Source organism: Hyla sarda, chromosome 5, assembly GCF_029499605.1.
Source record: "Hyla sarda isolate aHylSar1 chromosome 5, aHylSar1.hap1, whole genome shotgun sequence".
In the NCBI taxonomy this organism is placed as follows: Eukaryota; Metazoa; Chordata; class Amphibia; order Anura; family Hylidae; genus Hyla; species Hyla sarda.
In genome coordinates, this window is record NC_079193.1 from 216,932,863 (window position 1) to 216,956,495 (window position 23,633).

Genomic DNA, 23,633 nt, shown 5'->3' on the forward strand with positions numbered 1-23,633 from the left:
CACTTTATCTGGTCTGTTACAGTCACTTTTATTGGTCCAGCTGGGCTTTTACTCAAGAAAAAAAACATAAGGCCTAACTGTACACAAAATGGCAATTTAATCCACCCCACCCCCTCCTTAAAAGGCAATGATTTGTAACAAACATTTGTATCTTATAGAAACCGTACTGCATTTCTTACACAAATTAGGACAATACGGGGGAGGGAAAATACGCAAGCCATCATCCTTATAGGAAGTAAGGCACTTCACATCTGAATTAACAATAGGAAAAATACATTTTCATAATGGTAAAGAGGTGCACAACCAACAACTATCTTTATAGTGGTATAACATACATCCTGAGGTGTCCTTGTAGAGGTTTCTGCAGAATGTCTTAGACATTTCATTATAGGGCCTCCCTTTTCCAGGATTAAAGGGTTACTCAGCCCCTAGGCATCTTATCCCCTAACCAAAGGATCTTGTGCACAGAGCGAAGTTCGCTCCATGCACAAGATGATCGGGATGCTGCAGGAGTGATTGCGGGGGTTCTCAGCTGCGGGACCCCCGCGATCAGACATCTTATCCACTAGCCTTTGGTTAGGGAATAAAATGCTTAGGGGCATAGTAATCCTTAAAACTTACTGCACAGAACACTTAGACAAGGATAGGGCTACATGGTGGTCACACACAGGAGCTGCAGGCTATTTTATGCCACCATGGAGCCCTAGCCATATAGTACTGCATGTAAATAATTCAGTAACCATTTGGCCTGTACAGGTAGCACAAACCCATAGGGTTTAGGACAGATTTATAATTCATCTCTGGAGTGGCGCAGGACAAAGTTTTGTAATGTGTCCAGATCTCTAGCTCCTTCATGTTCACCAATTTTCTCCCCAGCACGGAAGAGTAATAAAGATGGATACCCACGCACCTGTTGAAAAAAAATTATTATAGTATAATAAAGTATTATTTTCAGCAACGGGAACATATACACAATTAAAAAAAAAATTACTGTGTGAACCAGTCAAGGATGGTGCCATGTCATAAATCTATTTCAACTCTAAAGGACCGGGCCAATTTTTTGTTTTTGCACTTTTTTCCCCTCTTTGGCCCTGAATAGCCATAAAACTTATTTTGTTTTATCTACAATATGAGGGCTTTTTTGTACGATTAATTTTACTTTATTTTTCCCATAACATAATGCATAATTTTTTTTTTTTTTTTTTAAATAGATAAAATAATTTAGGGAGGTAAAATTGGAAAAAAAAAAAATGCAATTTTGCTCATAAAACTAACACGTTATCTCGATACTTTAGATTGGCATGATTACAATAATACCAAGTTTGTATAGTTTCATCACAGTTGATTTTGGGTGGCACAATTACAATACCAAATTTGTATAGTTTTATCATTGAGGATTTAAAAAATAAATAAAACCTTTTTTATTTTTTTGAGGTTTTTTTTTCACTCCTCCCCTGGAGCATTTTATCCCCTAGACTTCGGATAGTGGATAAAATTCCTGATCGCAGGGGGTCTGGCTGCTGGGACCCCCATGCGATCTACAGATGGTACCCTGGCATTCTGAAAATTTTTTGTTCAGAAAGCTGGGTTTGGGCGTCAGTGGTTGTGATGCAACACCCCCTCCCATAGGCCTGAATGGAGGGGGGCGTAGCATCACGACCACAGCCACCCATACCCAGCGTTTTGAACAAAAATGTTCAGAACACCGGGGTACCACCAGGAGATCGCAAGGGGGGGGCGGAAACCCCCACCATTAATCTTTACTCTGTCCAGTCTTAATCATGTTAATACGATAGAATGTATCAGCTAAAAAAATCTCAGGATTTGTCAGGGTGTCTACAGGGGAGATGTATTAAATCCTGTGCAGAGGAGAAGTTTACCATTTGACCATAGCAAACATAGTTTTTTTTTTTTTTTAAAGGGTCTCTGAAAAATGCTGTGGGCAACTACTCTACTTTTCTCTTCACAGGGTTTGATAAATCTCCCCATATATATCTTTAGTAGCCATGTTCACACAATGGAATTTCACAGCAGCAGTCCATTGATTTTAATGGGATTCTGAAGCACTTTGCACTGCTGTGGAAATCCCAATCCCGAAGTCTGCACGGAAATGCATTGCTGTCTATGAGACGTCGCATTTCCAAACTGTCCAAGCACCAGCATATTCTGCCGGTGCTCCGCTGTCAGTGAAATGTCCAGATGGAAATTTTCCATTTTCTGAACGTCGCCTAATGCCCACACACACACCATACATTCATTAAGTGAAAATCTGCTGTAAAAACTTACTGAGAATCTGTTACACAAAGATCTCTCTGCAGTGCAGTCAACTTTGGCAATTTTCACATCACTCAAACCAGGAAAGTCCTTTTGAGAAAGTTCCTCCCAGGTAGGTGCAAGATGTTTACAGTGTCCACACCTTTATGTGGGAGAGGAGATAAAAGTATACACGTTATTTTATTGTACAATGTGATAGAAAGGAAGATTAAATGTAGGTACCTCCGATTCTCTGGCTTATATACAGTCTCACTGTCTACAGCTAAATCACTTACCATGGTGCATAGAACTTAATGAAACTGACACCCAAGGCAACGGTCTGGTCAAAGTTACTTTCAGTAAGAGACAGAACTTTGGACTGGAAGAAACAAAACAGAATGTTTTTTCATGAGAACCACCAAAATTACTTTACACTTTGCTTCATGTCTTAATGGGCTTTATCAAGTATTCCCTCCATTACACATGGAAACTAAATGTACCCAGTGTAATTCACCGTTGAATAAAGTTTCTGTATTTACTAAAACAGAAGAAATATTGCCAAATAACTTAAGTTCTTGTAGGTTTTTACTCCTAAATCAGTTTACTGTACACATAAATCATCAATAGAGTCATAACGGTGTCACCAGAATAAAAAGGCATTAGTTAGAAGCATTTTTCAAATTTAAAAAAAAAAAAGGGGTACTCCTGTGGATTTTTTTTTTTTTTTTTTAAACAAACTGGTGCCAGAAAGTTAAACAGATTTGTAAATTACTTCTATATTACAAAATCTTAATCCTTACAGTACTTATTAGCTGCTGAATACTACAGAAGAAATGCTTTTCTTTAAGACAGTGCTCTCTGCTGTCCATTTTAGGAACTGTCCAGAGCAGCATATGTTTTCTATGGGGATTTTCTCCTACTCTGGACAGTTCTTAAAATTGACAGATGTCAGCAGCGAGCACTGTGGTCATGATGTCAGCAGAGAGCTCCAGGTTCCAAAAAGAAAACAATTTCTTCTGTAGTATTCAGCAGCTAATAAGTACTGGAAGGATTAAGATTTTTTTAATAGAAGTAATTTACAAATCTGTTTAACATTCTGGCACCAGTTGATTTAAATAAAATAAAATAAAAAAATTTCCACCAGAGTCAACAATAATAATAATAATTATAATAATATTATTTATAATAATATTATTATATTAATAATAATATAATTATTAATAATAATAATAATATTAATAATAATTATAATAATAATTATCATATTAATTTAATATTAATATTATATAATATAATATATATCTCTATCTATACACTGGCAAGTAAATAAATATTTCCAAGAACAATAACTACAATGATAGAAGTTACAGCTTTACAATTTCGTTAATAAAAGGGATACCACACAACAGATTTTAATCCAGTGTTTCCCAACCAGGGTGCCTCCAGCTGTTGCAAAACTACAACTCCCAGCATGCCTGGACAGCCTTCGGCTAGTTTTGCAACAGCTGGAGGCACCCTGGGTGGGAAACACTGTTAATCATATCCAGCGCTCACCACTGATCTACAATGTTATAGGATGGCATATGTAAGAGAACCTTGTTTGTTGTAGGAATATTTCAATCATTCAGGTGTATTCTGCCACATACCTCTACTTCTGCTGGCTCTTCAGCTTGTGCTGGAATATCAGCTTCTTTGTCATCTGCAGGTTTTAATTGACTTTCAATATATTCTTTTAAGGAATCCAAGTCCCTCTTTCCCTTATATTGGTCCGCCTGTAACAAGTACATAGGCATGGTAAACACCGAATAAAAAAAGAGATATCCTGAAATTATCCTGCACTGTATTCTGACAACATTTTAACTGAACATTCTACCCTCAGTTGTCTAGGTCAAGTTAAAGGGGCTATCCCATAGATTTCCATCCACAGACCCATGTGAGGGCTTGTTTTTTGCGTGATAAATAGTCCTTTGTAATCACTCACCTTACCATAAAATGTACAGCAAACCCAACATTTTTTTATTTGGGTGAGGAAATTGAAAGGAAAACCGAAATTTTGCAAATGGCACTATAAAAATGTTTTCTTTATTCTGTGGGTCAATACGATTAAAATGATCCCCATGGTTACATATTTTCTATTATTGTACTGCTATAAAAAATAAAAATAAAGTACATACAACACCTCAAACATTTTCCACAAAATAAAGTATGTTTAAAATTTTGAACACCTATAACTTTCAGATTTTTCTGTACACAGGGCTGTATGAGGACTCTTTTTTTGCGCCGTGAGACTGTAACCAGCTGACTGGTGGAGGTGTAACCACTGGGAGCTTTGAAACATTACTAAGTACTGAGTTTGGGGGACAAACCCTTTTAAGCTTTACTAAAACAACATTATAAATAGTGTGACCTACTTTTTCACCATTTTTAAACCACAGCAAAGTTGGGTAGCCACGGACTTGATTGTCAGAGCACAGGTCATTATGCTGGGTACAATCAACCTAGAATGAGAGAGGAAAGATAAAGATAAGCACTCTTCAGATACTTTATACAGAGATATATCAGCAGACTCCTGCAGGGCTGAAGCAGCTGCTGCCAAGGCAAATAAAATCATGGGGGCATCAATAGGGGCATAGATGCCCACGACAAGGAAATAATTCTACCGCTGTACAAATCACTAGTCAGACCACACATAGAATACTGTGTACAGTACTGGGCACCAGTGTACAAGAAAGATATAGTGAAGGTGGAGAGGGTTCAAAGACGGGCAACCAGAGTAATACAGGGAATGGGAGGACTACAGTACCCAGAAAGATTATCAGAATTAGGGTCATTTAGTTTAGAAAAAAGAAGGCTTAGGGGAGACCTAATAACTATGTATAAATATATCAGGGGACTGTACAGAGATCCCTCTCATGATCTATTTATACCCAGGACTGTATATATAACAAGGGGGCATCCTCTACATCTAGAGGAAAGAAGGTTTCTACACCAGCACAGATGGGGTTTTCTACTGTAAGAGCAGTGAGACTGTGGAATTCTCTCCCGAAGGAGGTGGTCATGATGAACTCTAACAAACCATTGGGAACTAAAACAGAAAATGCATTGTTGCATACTTTAAAGAACATCTGGAAGGCACAGTGATGAGCCCTGAACTTCAGTGGCCTTTTTAATAGAATATATGTGATGCTTTAGAAACAATGTAGCGAGAGCGCGCGAGAGAGAACGAGCGAGCGAACCTGCATTTAATGTTAAAATGCTGCAATCACTATTGATCAATGCATTTAACCATTAAAGTGATCTTAGATGTTAGCAGCAAGCATCGGCCGGTTGTGGCAGACCTGGGCTATATTCTTCTTACCCATCCTATGATTTACTGCTACATTAACCAATACCTTTGTGTTGTTCTCTACATACCTTAGCAACCTTGACAGCATTGGAATTCTGATAGGATGATGCCAGCTGTTCCCATGCAGGTGCCAAGGATTTGCAGTGTCCACACCAAGGAGCAAAGAATTTGATGAAATGGTTTCCTACAAAGTAAGTGACACAAAAGACCACGTCAGCAGCAGATATGTATAGGATTTTTTTAAATATGTGGACATAATACTTGATCTAAACCCCTTAAGGACGCAGTCAATTTATATAAAGGTTTTCGTTTTTAACTCCTCACCTTTTAAGAGGCCATTACTTTTATTTTTTTTATCCACAGACCCATAGGAGGGCTTTTTTTTGGGGCGACTAATTATACTCTTTAAAGAGTCATTAAGAGTCAAATGTCATTAATGACTTTCATTTGGTGGTTTGATGAGTCTCTCGAAGCCCCCCTAATACTTCAGATACTGTGATCAGCATTGATCACAGCATCTGAAAGATTGACGGCAGGCATCTGTGCGGGTCCCCCTCCTCCTGCGCTCACTTCAGGTCATACATCCAGGCAGCCAGGGAATACCGGTACACCCTGTGTCCTCTAGGGCTTTTTTTTTCCCCCCAAACTATTTGATCTGGCAGAGAATGATAAAAAAAAAATTACTATCAGGTTCTAAGGTTCCCTGCATCAGGACCCAGATACTAAACCATCACAGAATCTAACAGGAGGATTTTTATTATGGAAATTCCCAGTCTGACCATGGCCTACACCCACCAGCTGCTAGTTGACAGCTATCTGCTTATATTGTGTATAGTCAGACAGCTATGAGTGGCCCATTCCCTCTCATTTGCATTCTCCCACCCCATATGCCTCATGTCATGCTCATTGAGAAGTTACATTTTAATTCCTCCATTTCATGCACTGTACCTGGCCTCTACAGTCTTGTTGCTCCCCTCCTGCAACTGCACCATAGAGCGCTGGGAGGGAGTTGCTTCTTTAAGTCACCTCCTCCCAGCACTAGGCAAGAGGAGCAAAATTCTGATGCCGCCGATCAGCAGGGACAGAAGCTGCCGATCAGCAGGGGCTCACAGGTAATCGCAGAATTTTCCTAAAGTCTGAATCAACATATTGCAAAACTCAAAAATCACGATGCGATTGAGATACACTGTGCAGGTCTAACAGCAACATACAGCATTCAATTTTTGCCAGCACTCTATCCTAAATAAGAAAGTATAAACATGTTACCTTGAGCTACATGATCCTTGAAATTTGATGAGGCAAGTTCATATAGACCCTGCTTGGCTTCTGGAGTTTTGGAAGCTTCCTGCTCACTTTTTGCTTCCTAAGGAAAAAATAATAATTAATTAGAACATTAATGCAAGGAGATTAACTCCTTGGGGACGGAGCCCATTATAACCCTAAGGGTGGGAGCATTTTTTGCAATTCTGACCACTGTCACTTTAAGAATTAATAACTCTGGAATGCTTTTACTTTTCATTCGATTCAGAGATTGTTTTTTCGTGACATATTCTACTTTATGTTAGTGGTAAATTTTTGTCAATACTTGCATCATTTCTTGGTGAAAAATTCCAAAATTTGATGAAAAAATTTAAAATTTTGCATTTTTCTAACTTTGAAGCTCTCTGCTTGTAAGGAAAATAAACATTCTAAATAAATAATATTTTGATTCACATATACAATATATCTACTTTATGTTTGCATCATAAAGTTCACATGTTTTTACTTTTGGAAAACATCAGAGGGCTTAAAAGTTCAGAAGCGATTTTCCAATTTTTCACAAAATTTTCAAAAATCTGAATTTTTTAGGGGCCAGTTCAGTTTTGAAGGGCCTTCATATTAGAAATACCCCATAAATGACACCATTATAAAAACTGCACCCCTCAAAGTATTCAAAATGACATTCAGTAAGTTTGTTAACCCTTTAGGTGTTTCACAGGAATAGCAGCAAAGTGAAGGAGAAAATTGTAAATCTTCATTTTTTACACTCGCATGTTCTTGTAGACCCAGTTTTTGAAATTTTACAAGGGGTAAAAGGAGAAAAAGACCCCAAAATTTGTAACCCAATTTCTCTCGAGTAAGGAAATACCTCATATGTGTATGTCAAGTGTTCTGCGGGCCCAGTAGAGGGCTCAGAAGCAAAGGAGCGACAATGGGATTTTGGAGAGTGAGTTTTGCTGAAATGGTTTTTGGGGGCATGTCACATTTAGGAAGCCCCTATGGTGCCAGAACAGCAAAAAAAAAAAAAAAAAAAAACACATGGCATACCATTTTGGAAACTACACCCCTCAAGGCACGTAACAAGGGGTCTGGTGAGCCTTAACACCCCACAGGTGTTAGACGACTTTTCGTTATATTCAGATGTGTAGATGAAAAAAAAATTTTTTCACTAAAGTGCAGGTTTTTTTTCCCCAGATTTACCATTTCTACAAAGGGTAATGGAAGAAAAATCCCCCCAAACTTTGTAACGCAATTTCTCCCGAGTGCGGAGATACCCCATATGTGGCCCTAAACTGTTGCCTTGAAATACGACAGGGCTCTGAAGTGAGAGAGCGCCATGTACATTTGAGGCCTGAATAAGGAATTTGCAGTAGGGGTGGACCCAGTTACAAGGATGGTGCTTGTCTCCACCAAAACCCTACAGCAGTGTCTCCCACAGGGTGCCTCCAGCTGTTGCAAGACTCCCAGCCTGCCAGGACAGTCTATGGCTGTCCGGCAACACTGGGAGTTGTGGTTTTGCCACAGCTGGAGGCACCGTTTAGGAAACACTGCCGTATGAGACGTTTTTCATTTTTATTGGGGGGGGGGGGGGGGGGGGGGGGGGGGCGACGTGTAAGGGGGTGTATGTGTAGTGTTTTACTTTTTATTATTTGTTAGTGTAGTGTAGTGTTTTTAGGGTACATTCACACAGGCAGGGGTTCACAGTAAGTTTCCTTGAAGGAAACCCACTATAAACCCGCCCGTGTGAATGTACCCTGTACATTCACATGGGGGGGGGGGGGGGGGGGGCCCAAACCTTCAGCTGTGGCAAAATGACAACTCCCAGAATGCACCGACAGACCGTACATGCTGGGAGTTGTAGTTTTACAACAGCTGTAGGTACACTGGTGGGGAACCACTGAGTTAGAAAACAGACTCTAGCTCAGTGATTCCAACCCATGTGCCTCCAGCTGTTGCAAGACTACAACTCCCAGCATGTACGGTCTGTCAGTGCACTCTGGGAGTTGTAGTTTTGCAACAGCTGGAGGCGCACGGGTTGGAATCACTGAGTTAGGAAACAGACTCTAGCTCAGTGTTTCCCAACCAGTGTGCCTACAGCTGCTGCAAAACTACAATTCCCAGCACGGCCAGACAATCAGGGATGCTGGGCGTGTAGTTCTGCAATATCTGGCCCTTCAGATGTTGCAGAACTACAACTCCCAGCATGCCTGGACAGTTTAGGCATGCTAGGAGTTGTAGTTATGCAACAACTGGGGAAGAACAGTGGCCTTCAAACTGTAGCCCTCCAGATGTTGCAAAACTCCAACTCCAAGCATGCCCAGACTGTCCAGGCATGCTGGGAGCTGTAGTTCTGCAACATCTGAAGGGCCAGATATTGAAGAACTACACGCCCAGCATCCCTGACTGTCTGGCCGTGCTGGGAATTGTAGTTTTGCAACAGCTGTAGGCACACTGGTTGGGAAACACTGAGCTAGAGTGTTTCCTAACTCAGTGATTCCAACCCGTGCGCCTCCAGCTGTTGCAAAACTACAACTCCCAGAGTGCACTGACAGACCGTACATGCTGGGAGTTGTAGTCTTGCAACAGCTGGAGGCACATGGGTGTAACCAGATGTTGCAAAACTACAACCAGATGTTGCAAAACTACAACTCCCAGTATGCCCAGACAGCCTTTGGCTGTGTGGGCATGCTGGGAGTTGTAGTTTTGCAGCTTTTAGAAGGCCACAGTGAAGATCACTTACCGCAATCTTCACTGCAGCCTTCTCAGCCGCACTTTCCGGCCGCCGCTCTTCCTCCTGCCGCTGCTCCGGGATTCCGCCGCCGATGCCGGTCCGGGTAAGCCGGGCCATGTCCCCCACCTCGCCGCCAGTGTTCCCCCCGCTCTGTACCGACTTCGATCGGTGCGCAGAGCGGGGGGAAATTAACTGTAACCCCCCGCCCCCCTCCTGCCATTGGTGGTCAGCCTGACCGACCAATGGCATGGATTAGGAGGGGGTGGCAACATTGCCACCTCGCTCCTATGCTTTAGGCTGGTCGGAGCTGTCTCTGACAGCTCCGATCAGTCTTATTTTCCGAGATTTGCCCGGATTGCGGCAAATCGCAGGTCTGAATTGACCTGCGATTTGCTGCGATCGCCGATATTGGGGGTCTCAGGACCCCACTAGGCATTGCCACGGGATGCCTGCTGATAGATATCAGCAGGCATCCCGGTCCGATCACCGCCCGGTGAGCGGCAGTGATTGGAAATACGGAGGGCGTATGGATACGCCCTCCGTCCTTAAGTGACGGGACAGGAGGGCGTATGCATACGCCCTTCGTCCCCAAGGAGTTAAAGCTACATTCACATGACCATTGTCTTCCATCCTGCTTTTCTTCCGTCACTGCCTCCTAAACAGACCATACTAACGGATGCACAAGAGGATGCCATTTGTGGCATCCTTTTGCATCTGTGTTTTTTTTTTTTTTTTGTGCCATATTGGGTTCTTCTACCAATCTCCTGTGCCACGTATGGCAGCGCAAGGAATATGCAGGAGGTATAGGCAACTGGGTAACTGCTCCACTTTACCTCTAGACAGGTTTTGATACATCTACCTGTCTTTACAGTAAATCATAAGCGGCAGCATAGAGGACATTATAGAGCAGTATCGAGCAGTCTAGGCTGTTAAATCAAGCCCTGGGGTGAGAGCTAACATTCACAGAAAGCTCTTGTGGTGGTGGTGGTGGGGTGGGGGGGGGGGAAGGTTCTTTTTATAGTGAATGAATCCGAGCATTGGGGTCATGGTAGATGCTTGATAACAGGAAATTAATTTCTCTAAACTGGTATATTACATTCGCTTGTACTAGAGATACATGCAAAGTTTCGACAACAGTGACCATTTAAACTTCTGAGTCCCACAGAGCTGGGCTGTATGAGTTGGGTATGCCCAAAAATGTGTAAGGATGGAGTAGTGATAGAAAAAATTTTATTCAACGAAATTTATATATTTTATAACAAAATTTTAATTAATGTTTAATAGTGTGTGTTTCACTTTTTTTTTTTTTTTTTTTTTTTTTTTAGGTAGTACTACTACTCCCAGCATGGAATACTGTTCCATGATGGGAGCTGTAGTACCTGTTCTAATAGACATATCGCCCCCGGTCAGTCGTGACACCCGATGCGATCGTCCATAATATAGCAGAGACGCTCTACACAGCGCTCACATCTCTGCACTATACTCTTGCCAGTGATTTGAATAGAACATCACTCATTCATATTTTCCACCCAGAGTGGTGCCAATGGTTGCAGCCAATCACAGCTCTCAGCGGGAAATATGAATGAGTGAGTGAGTGGCCAGCCGGGGTATACTGCAGAGAAGCAGAGTGGAGGAGAAAGCCGCTCCACATCTCTGCAATAGACAGGATGAGATGATCGCAGCGGATGCCAGTAGTGATACCCGCTGTGATCTGTTCTTACCTGCAGGTACTACTACTCCCAACATGGAGCAAACTCTGCTCCATGATGGGAGCTGTAATACCTGCATTAATAGACAGATTGCAGCAAGTGAAACTTGACACCTGTTGCGATCTGTCTATTAATGCAGGTACTACAGCTCCCAGAATGGAGCCGAGTGTGCTCCATGTTGGGAGTAGTAGTACCTGCAGTTAAGGAAATATCACAGTATATGTCACTCCTGACACCCGCTCCTGTATAATATATAGACGCTCTTCTATGGTCCCCTGCACTGACGTATATATACACATATTCCTATTTCCCACAGAGAGCGGTCATTGGCTGGAACCATCTGGCCAATCACAGCTCTCTGCGGGAAATATGAATAGGTGTATATATACGGCAGTGCAGGGGACCATAAAAGAGCGTCAGACCGCATCTATAAATTATACAGAAGGATCGCAATGGACCTGGGGCGATCTGTCAATTAATACAGGTTCTACTACTCCTATCATGAAAGTGTGTTCCATGCTGGGAGTAGTAGTACTACCAAAAAAAAAAAATTTAAATTAAAAATTTTGAAGAAAAAAAATTAAACACACGCTACATTTTTTATTGTCGCCTATATTTTTAGGTCTACACCCACCCACATAAATTGATCCCTATTTTAAAAATTACTAAAAATTTTATAAAAAAAAGAAAAAAATTGTATACATTTCGTTAGATGTCTATGGGAGAAAAATATATTAAAAACCTTGGGGAGGTAGGTCCCCTCAGGGAGAAAAACGCCATGATTTCAGGGTAAAAAAAACAAAGGCTCAACATGCTGCGATTTTGCAAAACCGCCAAGGAGCTGAAAGATGCCAAAAAAAAAAAAAAAAAAAATTAAATAAAAAAGGGAAAAACGCCAAAAGGATTAATAAAAAGCCAAATGGAAAATAATAATAAATAATAACGATAAAAAAATAAAAAACCAAGTAGAACCTTCGCCTCAGGAAGGATTTGCTTCCTGAACACTCACTTCTTGCTCCTCATTTAGAGTCTGGAGCATCCAATTCTCCAGAGTCTGGATATCTCTTGCGCCCTGGTACTTCACAGCTTCTTGGCCCGGTTTAAACAGTTTTAGACTAAGGAGAACAATGAGAGGAAGAAGCATTACTAATCACCACACTATCTACTAAACAATACATTCAAGATAGGAGATGGTGGGAAGACGTTTTGCGAAGGGCAGTTAAACCAACAGTTATAATTTCAGATTATTTTCCCTATCTTGTTTTAGCCTCGTTTTACCATAAAGTGGCACACCGCAGATTGTTTGCCTATTAAAGACGTGATTTCATGTCTAGTCCTAATCTACTTTCAATCCTAAGTAGCCACTGGTGTACTCCATGAGAGTTTGTTAAAAGGGAATCTGCCACTAGTATATGCCATTTTAGCTATAATCTGGTGGCAGAGACCCTTCACCAACCATTTATTGGCTATATTGTTAGTGTTCAATGCAGCCAGTGTCTTAAAATCACTGTTTATTCCTTCACAGCAAGCGCAGCACTACTACCTGCACTGATTGACAGGTATATATACAGTATAGGCAGACAGATCTTAAAGAGGTACTCTGGTGAAAAACTTTCAACTGATCAACTGGTGCCAGAAAGTTTAAACAGATTTGTAAATTACTTCTATTAAAAAATCTTAATCCTTCCTGTACTTATCAGCTGCTGAATACTACAGTGGAAATCCTTTTCTTTTTGAAACAGAGCTCTCTGCTGACATTATGAGCACAGTGCTCTCTGCTGACATCTCTGTCCATAGCAGCATATGTTTGCTATGGGGATTTCCTTTTACCCTGGACAGTTCCTAAAAATGGACAGGAGATGTCAGCAGAGAGCACTGTGTTTCAAACGGAAAAGAATTTCCACTGTAGTATTCAGCAGCTAATAAGTACAGGAAGGATTAAGATTTTTTAATAGAAGTAATTTACAGTAACTCATCAAAAAGTTATATGGTATCTGTCTGGTGTCTGGTATCCGACATCCAAATATAGCACCAGACGCGTTTCGGGGTATGGCAGATTTAACACCCCTTCTTATACACCACTGAAGAAGGGGTGTTAATCTGCCATACCCCGAAACGAGTCTGGTGCATTATTTGGATGTCGGATCCCACTGAACTCTATTCACATTAAGCACCCTATCCCGGTGCGTTTTTCCTTTTTCTACATACAGCGCTTCAAGAAGACAACAATTGCCATATATCCACTTAGACCATTGACCACCTGCTGACTAACTATTTAAACAAAAGGACTTAACTATTTTAAAGAATGAGCACTTGCAACTAAACAGTCAGCTGACCTGCAATCAGCCGACTGCTGACCACCGACGTCAGACGCCACTGGGAACCAGGCTGACCGGCCGAGAACTGCCATCTCCGAAGCTCGCTGGAAGAGACGTGGCCGCACATCGCCGCCCCAGCTGGAGCGTGACACAGCCAGCCAGGTCCCAGGAGCGGTGAGAGGCACGAAAGTGGCGACAACTTTATTACAGTTATTACGCTGCAAAAATACAGCAATTACAGAGTGTGCAGCATACGGGACAGATACAATAACACTGATACAGTGTATATGCAATATCATTATAAAGTGGATACAACTGGTAGAACGGCAACTAAAGACTATTTCAACTGATGCAGAGTGACAACATATGAGTGTGGCCACAACTCCACATAGGATTACTTATCAAGATCGCGAGCTTTTCATTTACAGGACAGAACTTATGGTTACTATTGGATACTACAGCTATTTGAAATCAATAATATTGCATTTATATTCATTTGCAGGTTGTTTCTTTGTTGCAGGTTGTTTCTTTGTTGCAGGTTGTTTCTTTATTACAAATGACATTAGATACTTGGTGATTTATTCAACTTTTATGTAGATTAGGGGTCATATGGAGTCATATTGATTCTTGTATTACTGATATTTGTATCTATGTGTATTCGTGGCATCCGTTTTTTTTATTTTTTTTTAAGTGTATTTTATTGCTAATTCTCACATACTGAGTTTTTTATATAATAAATCTATTCATTGGATTACTATATCCATTTCCTTTCTTGGTGATACCAGACAGATACCATATAACTTTTTGATGAGTTAATGTACTGAGGACTGCCACATTTTATCCTTTTTTGATTAAATTTACAAATCTGTTTAACTTTCTGGCACCAGTTTATTTTAAAAATAAAGTTTTTCACCGGAGTACCCCTTTAATGCATGGCTAAGGAATAGGGGTTTGATCAGATGCTCATGAAAAGTTAGTAATACCGAATGTGCACATCATTGACAGGACTACTGACCAGCGCTGGGTCCCGGATAAAGCCAATGGTCGGCATTTATCATTGTAGGTGTAAGTGAAGCATTTATCATTGTAGGTGTAAGTGAAGCATTTATCATTGTAGGTGTAAGTGAAGCATTTATCATTGTAGGTGTAAGTGAAGCATTTATCATTGTAGGTGTAAGTGAAGCATCTATCATTGTAGGTGTAAGTGAAGCATCTATCATTGTAGGTGTAAGTGAAGCATTTTCTACCCCCTTTTTTTTGTGCGCTGGTAATGTGTAGGAGCAACAAATGTATTAAATGGTCACAGAGCATTTGATACATTTTGTGCAGGTCACATTTTCACATACACCAAAAAGCTAAGCTAAGTCTGCGCTGGTGTCGTTTTAGAGTTTTCAGTGCCTTTGTGCCTTTTTTTTGCACATTTTTACAAAAAAGCGCAGTTCATAAAACTCTTCCATATGTGTATTGCAACTCAAAATCAGCAGAAATGTGTAAACCAAAAGGTGCAAAAGAAGGCGCAAATAAACCCAGCTTGCGCTTTTTTGTGCCTTTTCTAGACACAAAACGGTCTAAAGACAATGATAAATGTCAGTCAATGACTAATACATCAGCTGCATGAAAAGTTGTCTATAATACATAGAGCAGGGTCTCTCACTAGTATGTTGCCCTTACAAAGGTGCATACTAGTGACAGTATCGTTGAGCCTTGCACATGTATAAAAATGTACACAATGACAATGTCTCTACAGGTCTATGGCTGCCCTGAAATTGCTCTGCCATTCCGCTGTACAGGATGTGAGACGCTGGGGCAGGTAAACTAAATCTGTCACCAGTGTCACCTGCACTAACCTGTCAGTACCGACAGGTAGTGCAGGTGACAGTGATGACAACGGTACTTACCTTGTCCCGTTCCATGCAAGGGATCTCCAGTAATCTTTTCCGTTAGCTCCAGCTCCGGGCACCCAGCATGGGGCATGGGCAGAGCTTATTGACGTCACCGCTGCTGCTCTCTGCTGGGTCCCGCTGCTAGAGAACAGCATTGGTGACATCACTAACTACGCCCAAGTCGAGCCCAAAGCTGGAGCAAACGTAGAAGTTTACCGGAGATCCCCTGCACGGAACAGGGTAAGTACCGTTGTCTTCAGTGTCACCTGCACTACCTGTCTGTACCGACCGGAGGTTAGTGCAGAGGACTCAGGTGACAGATTTCCTTTACGCCCCAGAGACATATGAGGGCCCATACTACTGAAAGGCGGGAGAGAGAAGATAACCATGGTACACATGTGGCTGTGTGACTGGGGGCATCTCAGATGCAGACCGTATATTAGGAAATTACCAATTCTTTTAAATAGCAAAGCCCCTTCATAATGTAGCTTTAGGGTAGGGTCACGCGCTGTGTATTTCAGTTTTAGCAAAGTCTACGGGTGTTTATTATTATTACTTCCATAGACTTTTGTAGCACAGAAACACACAAATACGCTATGTGCGACCCTACCCCGATCTGCCAAACCCATATCTTAATCTTAAAGTTTATATGGATTTATGTATCCATAAATTAATCTGCAGCCAGCTATCCCTGAGCTTAAAAATCTGAATATTGTCCCAACATCATATAAGTCAAGTAACAAGACTTACGTTGGGTAACCACGGACACCGTTATCTGAACAGATTTTGTTATCCACTGTACAGTCCACTTTAGCAACATAAACCGGAGCCTTTTCCATATTGTTGTACTTATCTCCCAGCTCATTCCAAGTTGGCTGGAGACGTTGGCAGTGGCCACACCTGAAATGAAAGGGACATCTTATGAACAGAGGTAGAAGTTATCAGGATATGCCATCAGTGTGCAATAGGTGCCATCTATCTCAATATCAAAGCCCCCACTCCTTCTGGCCTGCTTGCAGCAGCTTGGGGTGATGGGGAAGCTGAAAGACATTGCGTGGGCTAATTTACATAGCTTGCGTAACTCCCACTGACATTAATGGGATTGTGTAAACAGAATTAACACCTCCATGGCATTTAAGTTGCATAACAAGTTGCCCACTCGTCTGTTTACCACTTCCTTTTCTGATTGTCGCAACCAGGCAAGAGGGGGCTAGGAGCCCCATGATCGGTGTAGGTCTGAAAGGTGGGAGCAGCATCTGACAGACATTTACGGCATATCCTGTGGATATACCATAAGAGCTCCAGATGAAGACAGGCCTTTAAGAGATATCGAATTTTACATCAAACACCCCTGTTAAAAAGGGAAGACCATTCAAGGTGAATGGCCGACTAGGGCTGGGCGGTATGGCCAAATGTGTATCGCGGTATTTTTGTAACTTATGGCGGTTGCACAGTGTATAACGGTATTCCCCCCCCCCAAATTCATTATTAGCCCAGTGCTGCGCTGTCCCCATCGGGGTAATACTCACGTCACCCGCAAGCGCTGCTCTCCTTGTCCTGTTTGTTGTGGCCGCCGGCGCTCTATACTGTATCCCTATGTCCAGGCTGCAAAAGGTAACAAAAATAAACTTTAACGCATTTCCCACGTTGTACTTACGCTCTTCCTGGGGACGTGAACGTCGGAAAGCCGTCAGGCTATCACTGGCCGCAGCGATGTTCTGCCTCGGCCAGTGATAGGCTGAGCCCACTGTCATGTAACAAGCCGGCTTCTTAAATGACAGTGGGCTCAACCTATCACCGGCCGAGGCGGAACATCTCTACGGCCGGTGATAGGCTGACGGCTTTCCGACGTTCCATTCCCTAGAAAGCTGGTCCGGACAGACGGGGAAGGGGAGTTAAAGTTTATTTTGTTTACCTTTCGCAGCCCGGACATAGGGATACATTATAGAGCAGTGGTCCTCAACCTGCGGACCTCCAGATGTTGCAAAACTACAATTCCCAGCATGTCCGGACAGCCGTTGGCTGTAGTTTTGCAACAGCTGGAGGTTGAAGACCACTGGTATAGAGTGTCAGCGCCGGCAACAAAGAGGAAGACCAGGAGGGGAGCGCTTGCCGGTGACAGGTGATTAGTACCCCGATGGGGACAGCGCAGCGCTGGGCTAATAATTGATTGGGGGGGGGGGGGGGGGGAGGGACAGAACAGTGCTCGCGGGTCACATATGATTAGCTCCCCGATGTGGGGACAGCGCAGTGCTGGGCTGATAATTCATTCATTCCCAAGGGGGAGGGGCCAAACCGGTATTGCGGTAAGGGTTAAAATTCATATCGTGCAGCACAAAAATTTCGGTATGACTCGCTATACCGCCCAGCCCTATGGCCGACCACACACACACACACACACACACACACTACCATCATAATTCATATAGTAAAAGGACGCATCTCGAGACATTAAGGGCTTATCCTAGTGATAGGCAGCCAATATTCAATCGCCATATGTCTGACCACCGGGGCTCTGATCAACTGTTTCAGGGGAAGGAAAGATGAGTCTAGAAATGTCAGCCTACAGAGATTGTATATGTACGGCCAGCTTACGTGCAAACGCTCATGCCCATAACCTGGGAACATATGGCACTTATAGTCATTGGGCTATTCTTGTCACAACAATAACCCTTGTTCATTTTATAATGCACATCAGTTCCCCCTTATACTCCCATCACAAGCACGAACACCTTTAGATCGTGTTCACACTAGCGTCACATTCCAGATTTTGAGTAGCAAACTTTACCAGTATATTCTGTAAAAACAAAAACGCAGGGGAAAAAAATAATAATAATCACACACACACACACACACACACACACACACTAGTGTGAAGGCTACATAGACCTGTCAGCTGCTCTGTAGTGTATTGCTGCACTGCTCACAAGCACAACCCCCTGAGTACACGTAACCTAATGCCAGGACTCCGGAGCCACGTCAGCACATCCACACACCCACTCATGTCCAGACCTGGGATGGCCCATTCATGGAGGCCGCAGCCATCTAGTACAAGCACATGGACAGGGCTATTGTCACCCATACAAGGGCCACTTGTCACCTGTAACCTCTGTCACCCACATCTGACTGCATACTGACATATGGTGCTGAGCCAGGGAGCTGAAGGGGTTAAGCCTGGGGAAAGCAGCAGCTGGCAGGGGCTTATCAGAGGGGCAGAATCCCTGCCTGCTGTTATCTGACAGATAAGAAATGCCTACAGAAGATTAGGAGCTGCCAGTGCCCTGCTGCCACACAGAAGACTGGCACATGCCCCTGGGCTCTGGAGCGGGGTTCATACACACAACATTGGCACAACTATGAACAGCACATGAGCACCCCTGTACCCAGCACAAGGGCCCCCTATACCCAGCACCCATAATGCAGCGCACGGCCCCCCCTATACCCAGCACAGGGCCCCCTATCCCCAGCACAGGGCCCCCCATTACACAGCACCCATAATGCAGCGCCCCGGCCCCCTATACCCAGCACAGGCGACATTACCAAGGGGCGAAGAACATGATGAAGTGCGGCGCCTGGGACACGGCATGGCTGAACATCTCGGCGGAATAGAGGTGCTTGGAGTGGGCGTCCTCCTCCTCCTGCTCCCCGGACACGCTGACCAGCAGCACCCATAGCAGCGCCAGCAGCCGGCTTCCTATCATCTTTCCGGGTCAGGAGACAGCGGTGTGCGGCCTGTTACTGGAGGGGAGGAGGAGACACTAGACAGAGGCCGAAGAAAGAGCCGAGGAGGGGAGGAGGAGGCTTATCAGGGCGGGAAGAGGAGGAGGGGAGAGGCGGCCAGGTGAAGCAGCACAGCCCACTACTCTACGGAAATGTCTTCACATAGAAGGAAGTGTCTATGGAGCAATCCTCAGGGTATGGAGGATGAGTGACCCATCTACAGCCACCACACAGGAGGAACTAGAACCCTACATCACAGCACTAGTGTGTGGGGGATTACTACAGGCAATGCTTCATGGGTATTCCCAAATGCCCATAGTATGGTAGCCACACTAAGAACTAGAAAAACACCACCTTGAAGGGGTATCCCAAGATTAAAATGGTCACCAATTCACCAGATTGGCGGGAACGAGTTTATCCGTCGGGGTGGGATTGCCGTGTCCTCAAAGGTCTCATAGACAGTGAATGGAGCAGTGTTCCATTACTAAACTTATCCATGGGGGCTACAGGCTATCCTCAGAGGTCCCATAGAGAATGAATAGAGCCATGGCCGAGCATGCGTGCCATCATTCCATTACTATCTTATCCATGGGGGTTGGCCCCTGGTTATCCTCAGAGGTCCCATACAGAATGAATAGAGCCATGGCCGAGCATGCGTGCCATCATTCCATTACTATCTTATCCATGGGGGTGGGACCCTGGGTATCCTCAGAGGTCCCATACAGAATGAATAGAGCCATGGCCGAGCATGCGTGCCATCATTCCATTACTATCTTATCCATGGGGGTTGGCCCCTGGTTATCCTCAGAGGTCCCATAGAGAATGAATAGAGCCATGGCCGAGCATGCGTGCCATCATTCCATTACTATCTTCTCCATGGGGGTTGGCCCCTGGGTATCCTCAGAGGTCTCATAGAGAATGAATAGAGCCATGGCCGAGCACGCGTGCCATCATTCCATTACTAAACTTATCCATGGGGGCTACAGGCTATCCTCAGAGGTCCCATAGAGAATGAATAGAGCCATGGCCGAGCATGCGTGCCTTCATTCTATTACTATCTTATCCATGGGGGTGGGCCCCTAGGTATCCTCAGAGGTCCCATAGAGAATGAATAGAGCCATGGCCGAGAATGCTTGCCGTCATTCCATTACTATCTTCTCCATGGGGGTGGGCCGCTGGGTATCCTCAGAGGTCCCATAGAGAATGAATAGAGCCATGGCCGAGCATGCGTTCCGCCATTCCATTACTATCTTATCCATGGGGGTGGGCCCCTGGGTATCCTCAGAGGTCCCATAGAGAATGAATAGAGCCTTGGCCGAGCATGCGTGCCATCATTCCATTACTATCTTATCCATGGGGGTGGGCCCCTAGGTATCCTCAGAGGTCCCATTGACAATAAATAGAGCCATGGCCGAGAATGCGTGCTGTCATTCCATTACTATCTTATCCATGGGGGTGGGCCTCTGGGTATCCTCAGAGGTCCCATTGAGAATGAATAGAGCCATGGCCGAGCATGCGTGCCGCCATTCCATTACTATCTTATCCATGGGGGGTGGGCCCCTAGGTATCCTCAGAGGTCCCATACAGAATGAATAGAGCCATGGCCAAGAATGCGTGCTGTCATTCCATTACTATCTTATCCATGGGGGTGGGCCCCTGGGTATCCTCAGAGGTCCCATTGAGAATGAATGGAGCCATGGCCGAGCATGTGTGCCGCCATTCCATTACTATCTCATCCATGGGGGTGGGCCCCTGGGTATCCTCAGAGGTCCCATAGAGAATGAATAGAGCCATGGCCGAGCATGCGTGCCATCATTCCATTACTATCTTATCCATGGGGGTGGGCCCCTGGGTATCCTCAGAGGTCCCATAGAGAATGAATAGAGCCATGGCCGAGCATGCGTGCCATCATTCCATTACTATCTTATCCATGGGGGTGGGCCCCTGGGTATCCTCAGAGGTCCCATAGAGAATGAATAGAGCCATGGCCGAGCATGCGTGCCGTCATTCCATTACTATCTTATCCATGGGGGTGGGCCCCTGGGTATCCTCAGAGGTCCCATTGAGAATGAATAGAGCCTTGGCCGAGCATGTGTGCCGCCATTCCATTACTATCTCATCCATGGGGGTGGGCCCCTGGGTATCCTTAGAGGTCCCGTAGAGAATAAATAGAGCCATGGCCGAGCATGCGTGCCGTCATTCCATTACTATCTTATCCATGGGGGTGGGCCCCTAGGTATCCTCAGAGGTCCCATGGCCATGGCCGAGCATGCGTGCCATCATTCCATTACTATCTTATCCATGGGGGTGGGCCCCTGGGTATCCTCAGAGGTCCCATAGAGAATGAATAGAGCCATGGCCGAGCATGCGTGCCATCATTCCATTACTATCTTATCCATGGGGGTGGGCCCCTAGGTATCCTCAGAGGTCCCATTGACAATTAATAGAGCCATGGCCGAGAATGCGTGCTGTCATTCCATTACTATCTTATCCATGGGGGTGGGCCCCTAGGGATCCTCAGAGGTCCCATACAGAATGAATAGAGCCATGGCCAAGCATGCGTGCTGTCATTCCATTACTATCTTATCCATGGGGGTGGGCCCCTGGGTATCCTCAGAGGTCCCATTGAGAATGAATAGAGCCATGGCCGAGCATGCGTGCCATCATTCCATTACTATCTTATCCATGGGGGTGGGCCCCTGGGTATCCTCAGAGGTCCCATAGAGAATGAATAGAGCCATGGCCGAGCATGCGTGCCATCATTCCATTACTATCTTATCCATGGGGGAGGGCCCCTGGGTATCCTCAGAGGTCCCATAGAGAATGAATAGAGCCATGGCCGAGCATGCGTGCCGTCTTCCGTTACTATCTTATCAATGGGGGTGGGCCCCTGGGTATCCTCAGAGGTCCCATTGAGAATGAATAGAGCCTTGGCCGAGCATGTGTGCCGCCATTCCATTACTATCTCATCCATGGGGGTGGGCCCCTGGGTATCCTTAGAGGTCCCATAGAGAATGAATAGAGCCATGGCCGAGCATGCGTGCCGTCATTCCATTACTATCTTATCCATGGGGGTGGGCCCCTAGGTATCCTCAGAGGTCCCATTGACAATTAATAGAGCCATGGCCGAGAATGCGTGCTGTCATTCCATTACTATCTTATCCATGGGGGTGGGCCCCTAGGGATCCTCAGAGGTCCCATACAGAATGAATAGAGCCATGGCCAAGAATGCGTGCTGTCATTCCATTACTATCTTATCCATGGGGGTGGGCCCCTGGGTATCCTCAGAGGTCCCATTGAGAATGAATAGAGCCATGGCCGAGCATGCGTGCCATCATTCCATTACTATCTTATCCATGGGGGTGGGCCCCTGGGTATCCTCAGAGGTCCCATAGAGAATGAATAGAGCCATGGCCGAGCATGCGTGCCATCATTCCATTACTATCTTATCCATGGGGGAGGGCCCCTGGGTATCCTCAGAGGTCCCATAGAGAATGAATAGAGCCATGGCCGAGCATGCGTGCCGTCTTCCGTTACTATCTTATCAATGGGGGTGGGCCCCTGGGTATCCTCAGAGGTCCCATTGAGAATGAATAGAGCCTTGGCCGAGCATGTGTGCCGCCATTCCATTACTATCTCATCCATGGGGGTGGGCGCCTGGGTATCCTCAGAGGTCCCATACAGAATGAATAGAGCCATGGCCGAGCATGCGTTCCGCCATTCCATCACTATCTTATCCATGGGGGTGGGCCCCTGGGTATCCTCAGAGGTCCCATTGAGAATGAATAGAGCCATGGCCGAGAATGCGTGCCGTCATTCCATTACTATCTTATCCATGGGGGTGGGCCCCTGGGTATCCTCAGAGGTCCCATAGAGAATTAATAGAGCCATGGCCGAGCATGCGTTCCGCCATTCCATTACTATCTTATCCATGGGGGTGGGCCCCTGGGTTTCCTCAGAGGTCCCATAGAGAATGAATAGAGCCATGGCCGAGCATGCGTGCCATCATTCCATTACTATCTTATCCATGGGGGTGGGCCCCTGGGTATCCTCAGAGGTCCCATAGAGAATGAATAGAGCCATGGCCGAGCATGCGTGCCATCATTCCATTACTATCTTATCCATGGGGGAGGGCCCCTGGGTATCCTCAGAGGTCCCATAGAGAATGAATAGAGCCATGGCCGAGCATGCGTGCCGTCTTCCATTACTATCTTATCAATGGGGGTGGGCCCCTGGGTATCCTCAGAGGTCCCATAGAGAATGAATAGAGCCATGGCCGAGCATGCGTGCCATCATTCCATTACTATCTTCTCCATGGGGGTTGGCCCCTGGGTATCCTCAGAGGTCTCATAGAGAATGAATAGAGCCATGGCCGAGCACGCGTGCCATCATTCCATTACTAAACTTATCCAT

At 44.7% G+C, this 23,633-nt stretch overlaps 1 protein-coding gene across 1 annotated transcript; it reads right to left on the bottom strand.

Annotated features, from left to right (window-relative positions):
* Positions 1-4: 4 nt before the first annotated feature.
* TXNDC5 (thioredoxin domain containing 5) lies at positions 5-19,416 on the bottom strand. Its single transcript, XM_056518489.1, has 10 exons — positions 19,041-19,416; positions 16,251-16,400; positions 12,309-12,414; positions 6,866-6,962; positions 5,668-5,783; positions 4,665-4,751; positions 3,900-4,025; positions 2,550-2,632; positions 2,287-2,416; positions 5-910 (listed from the first exon to the last, which is right to left on the bottom strand). Exons 1-10 carry the CDS (start codon positions 19,199-19,201, stop codon positions 788-790), a joined length of 1,179 nt encoding a protein of 392 aa, XP_056374464.1. The 5' UTR covers positions 19,202-19,416; the 3' UTR covers positions 5-787.
* Between the last annotated feature and the right edge of the window lie 4,217 nt (positions 19,417-23,633).

Bases quoted from the DNA above. Each gene is read 5' to 3' on its own strand.
- TXNDC5 (XM_056518489.1), bottom strand. From the start codon at position 19,201: ATGATAGGAAGCCGGCTGCTGGCGCTGCTATGGGTGCTGCTGGTCAGC. The intron at 5,784-6,865 runs GTAACATGTTTA...CTTACTTTGTAG, and splicing joins CAAGGATCATGTAGCTCAAG to GAAACCATTTCATCAAATTC. The intron at 2,633-3,899 runs GTATGTGGCAGA...TGTTTCTTCCAG, and splicing joins AAGAGCCAGCAGAAGTAGAG to TCCAAAGTTCTGTCTCTTAC.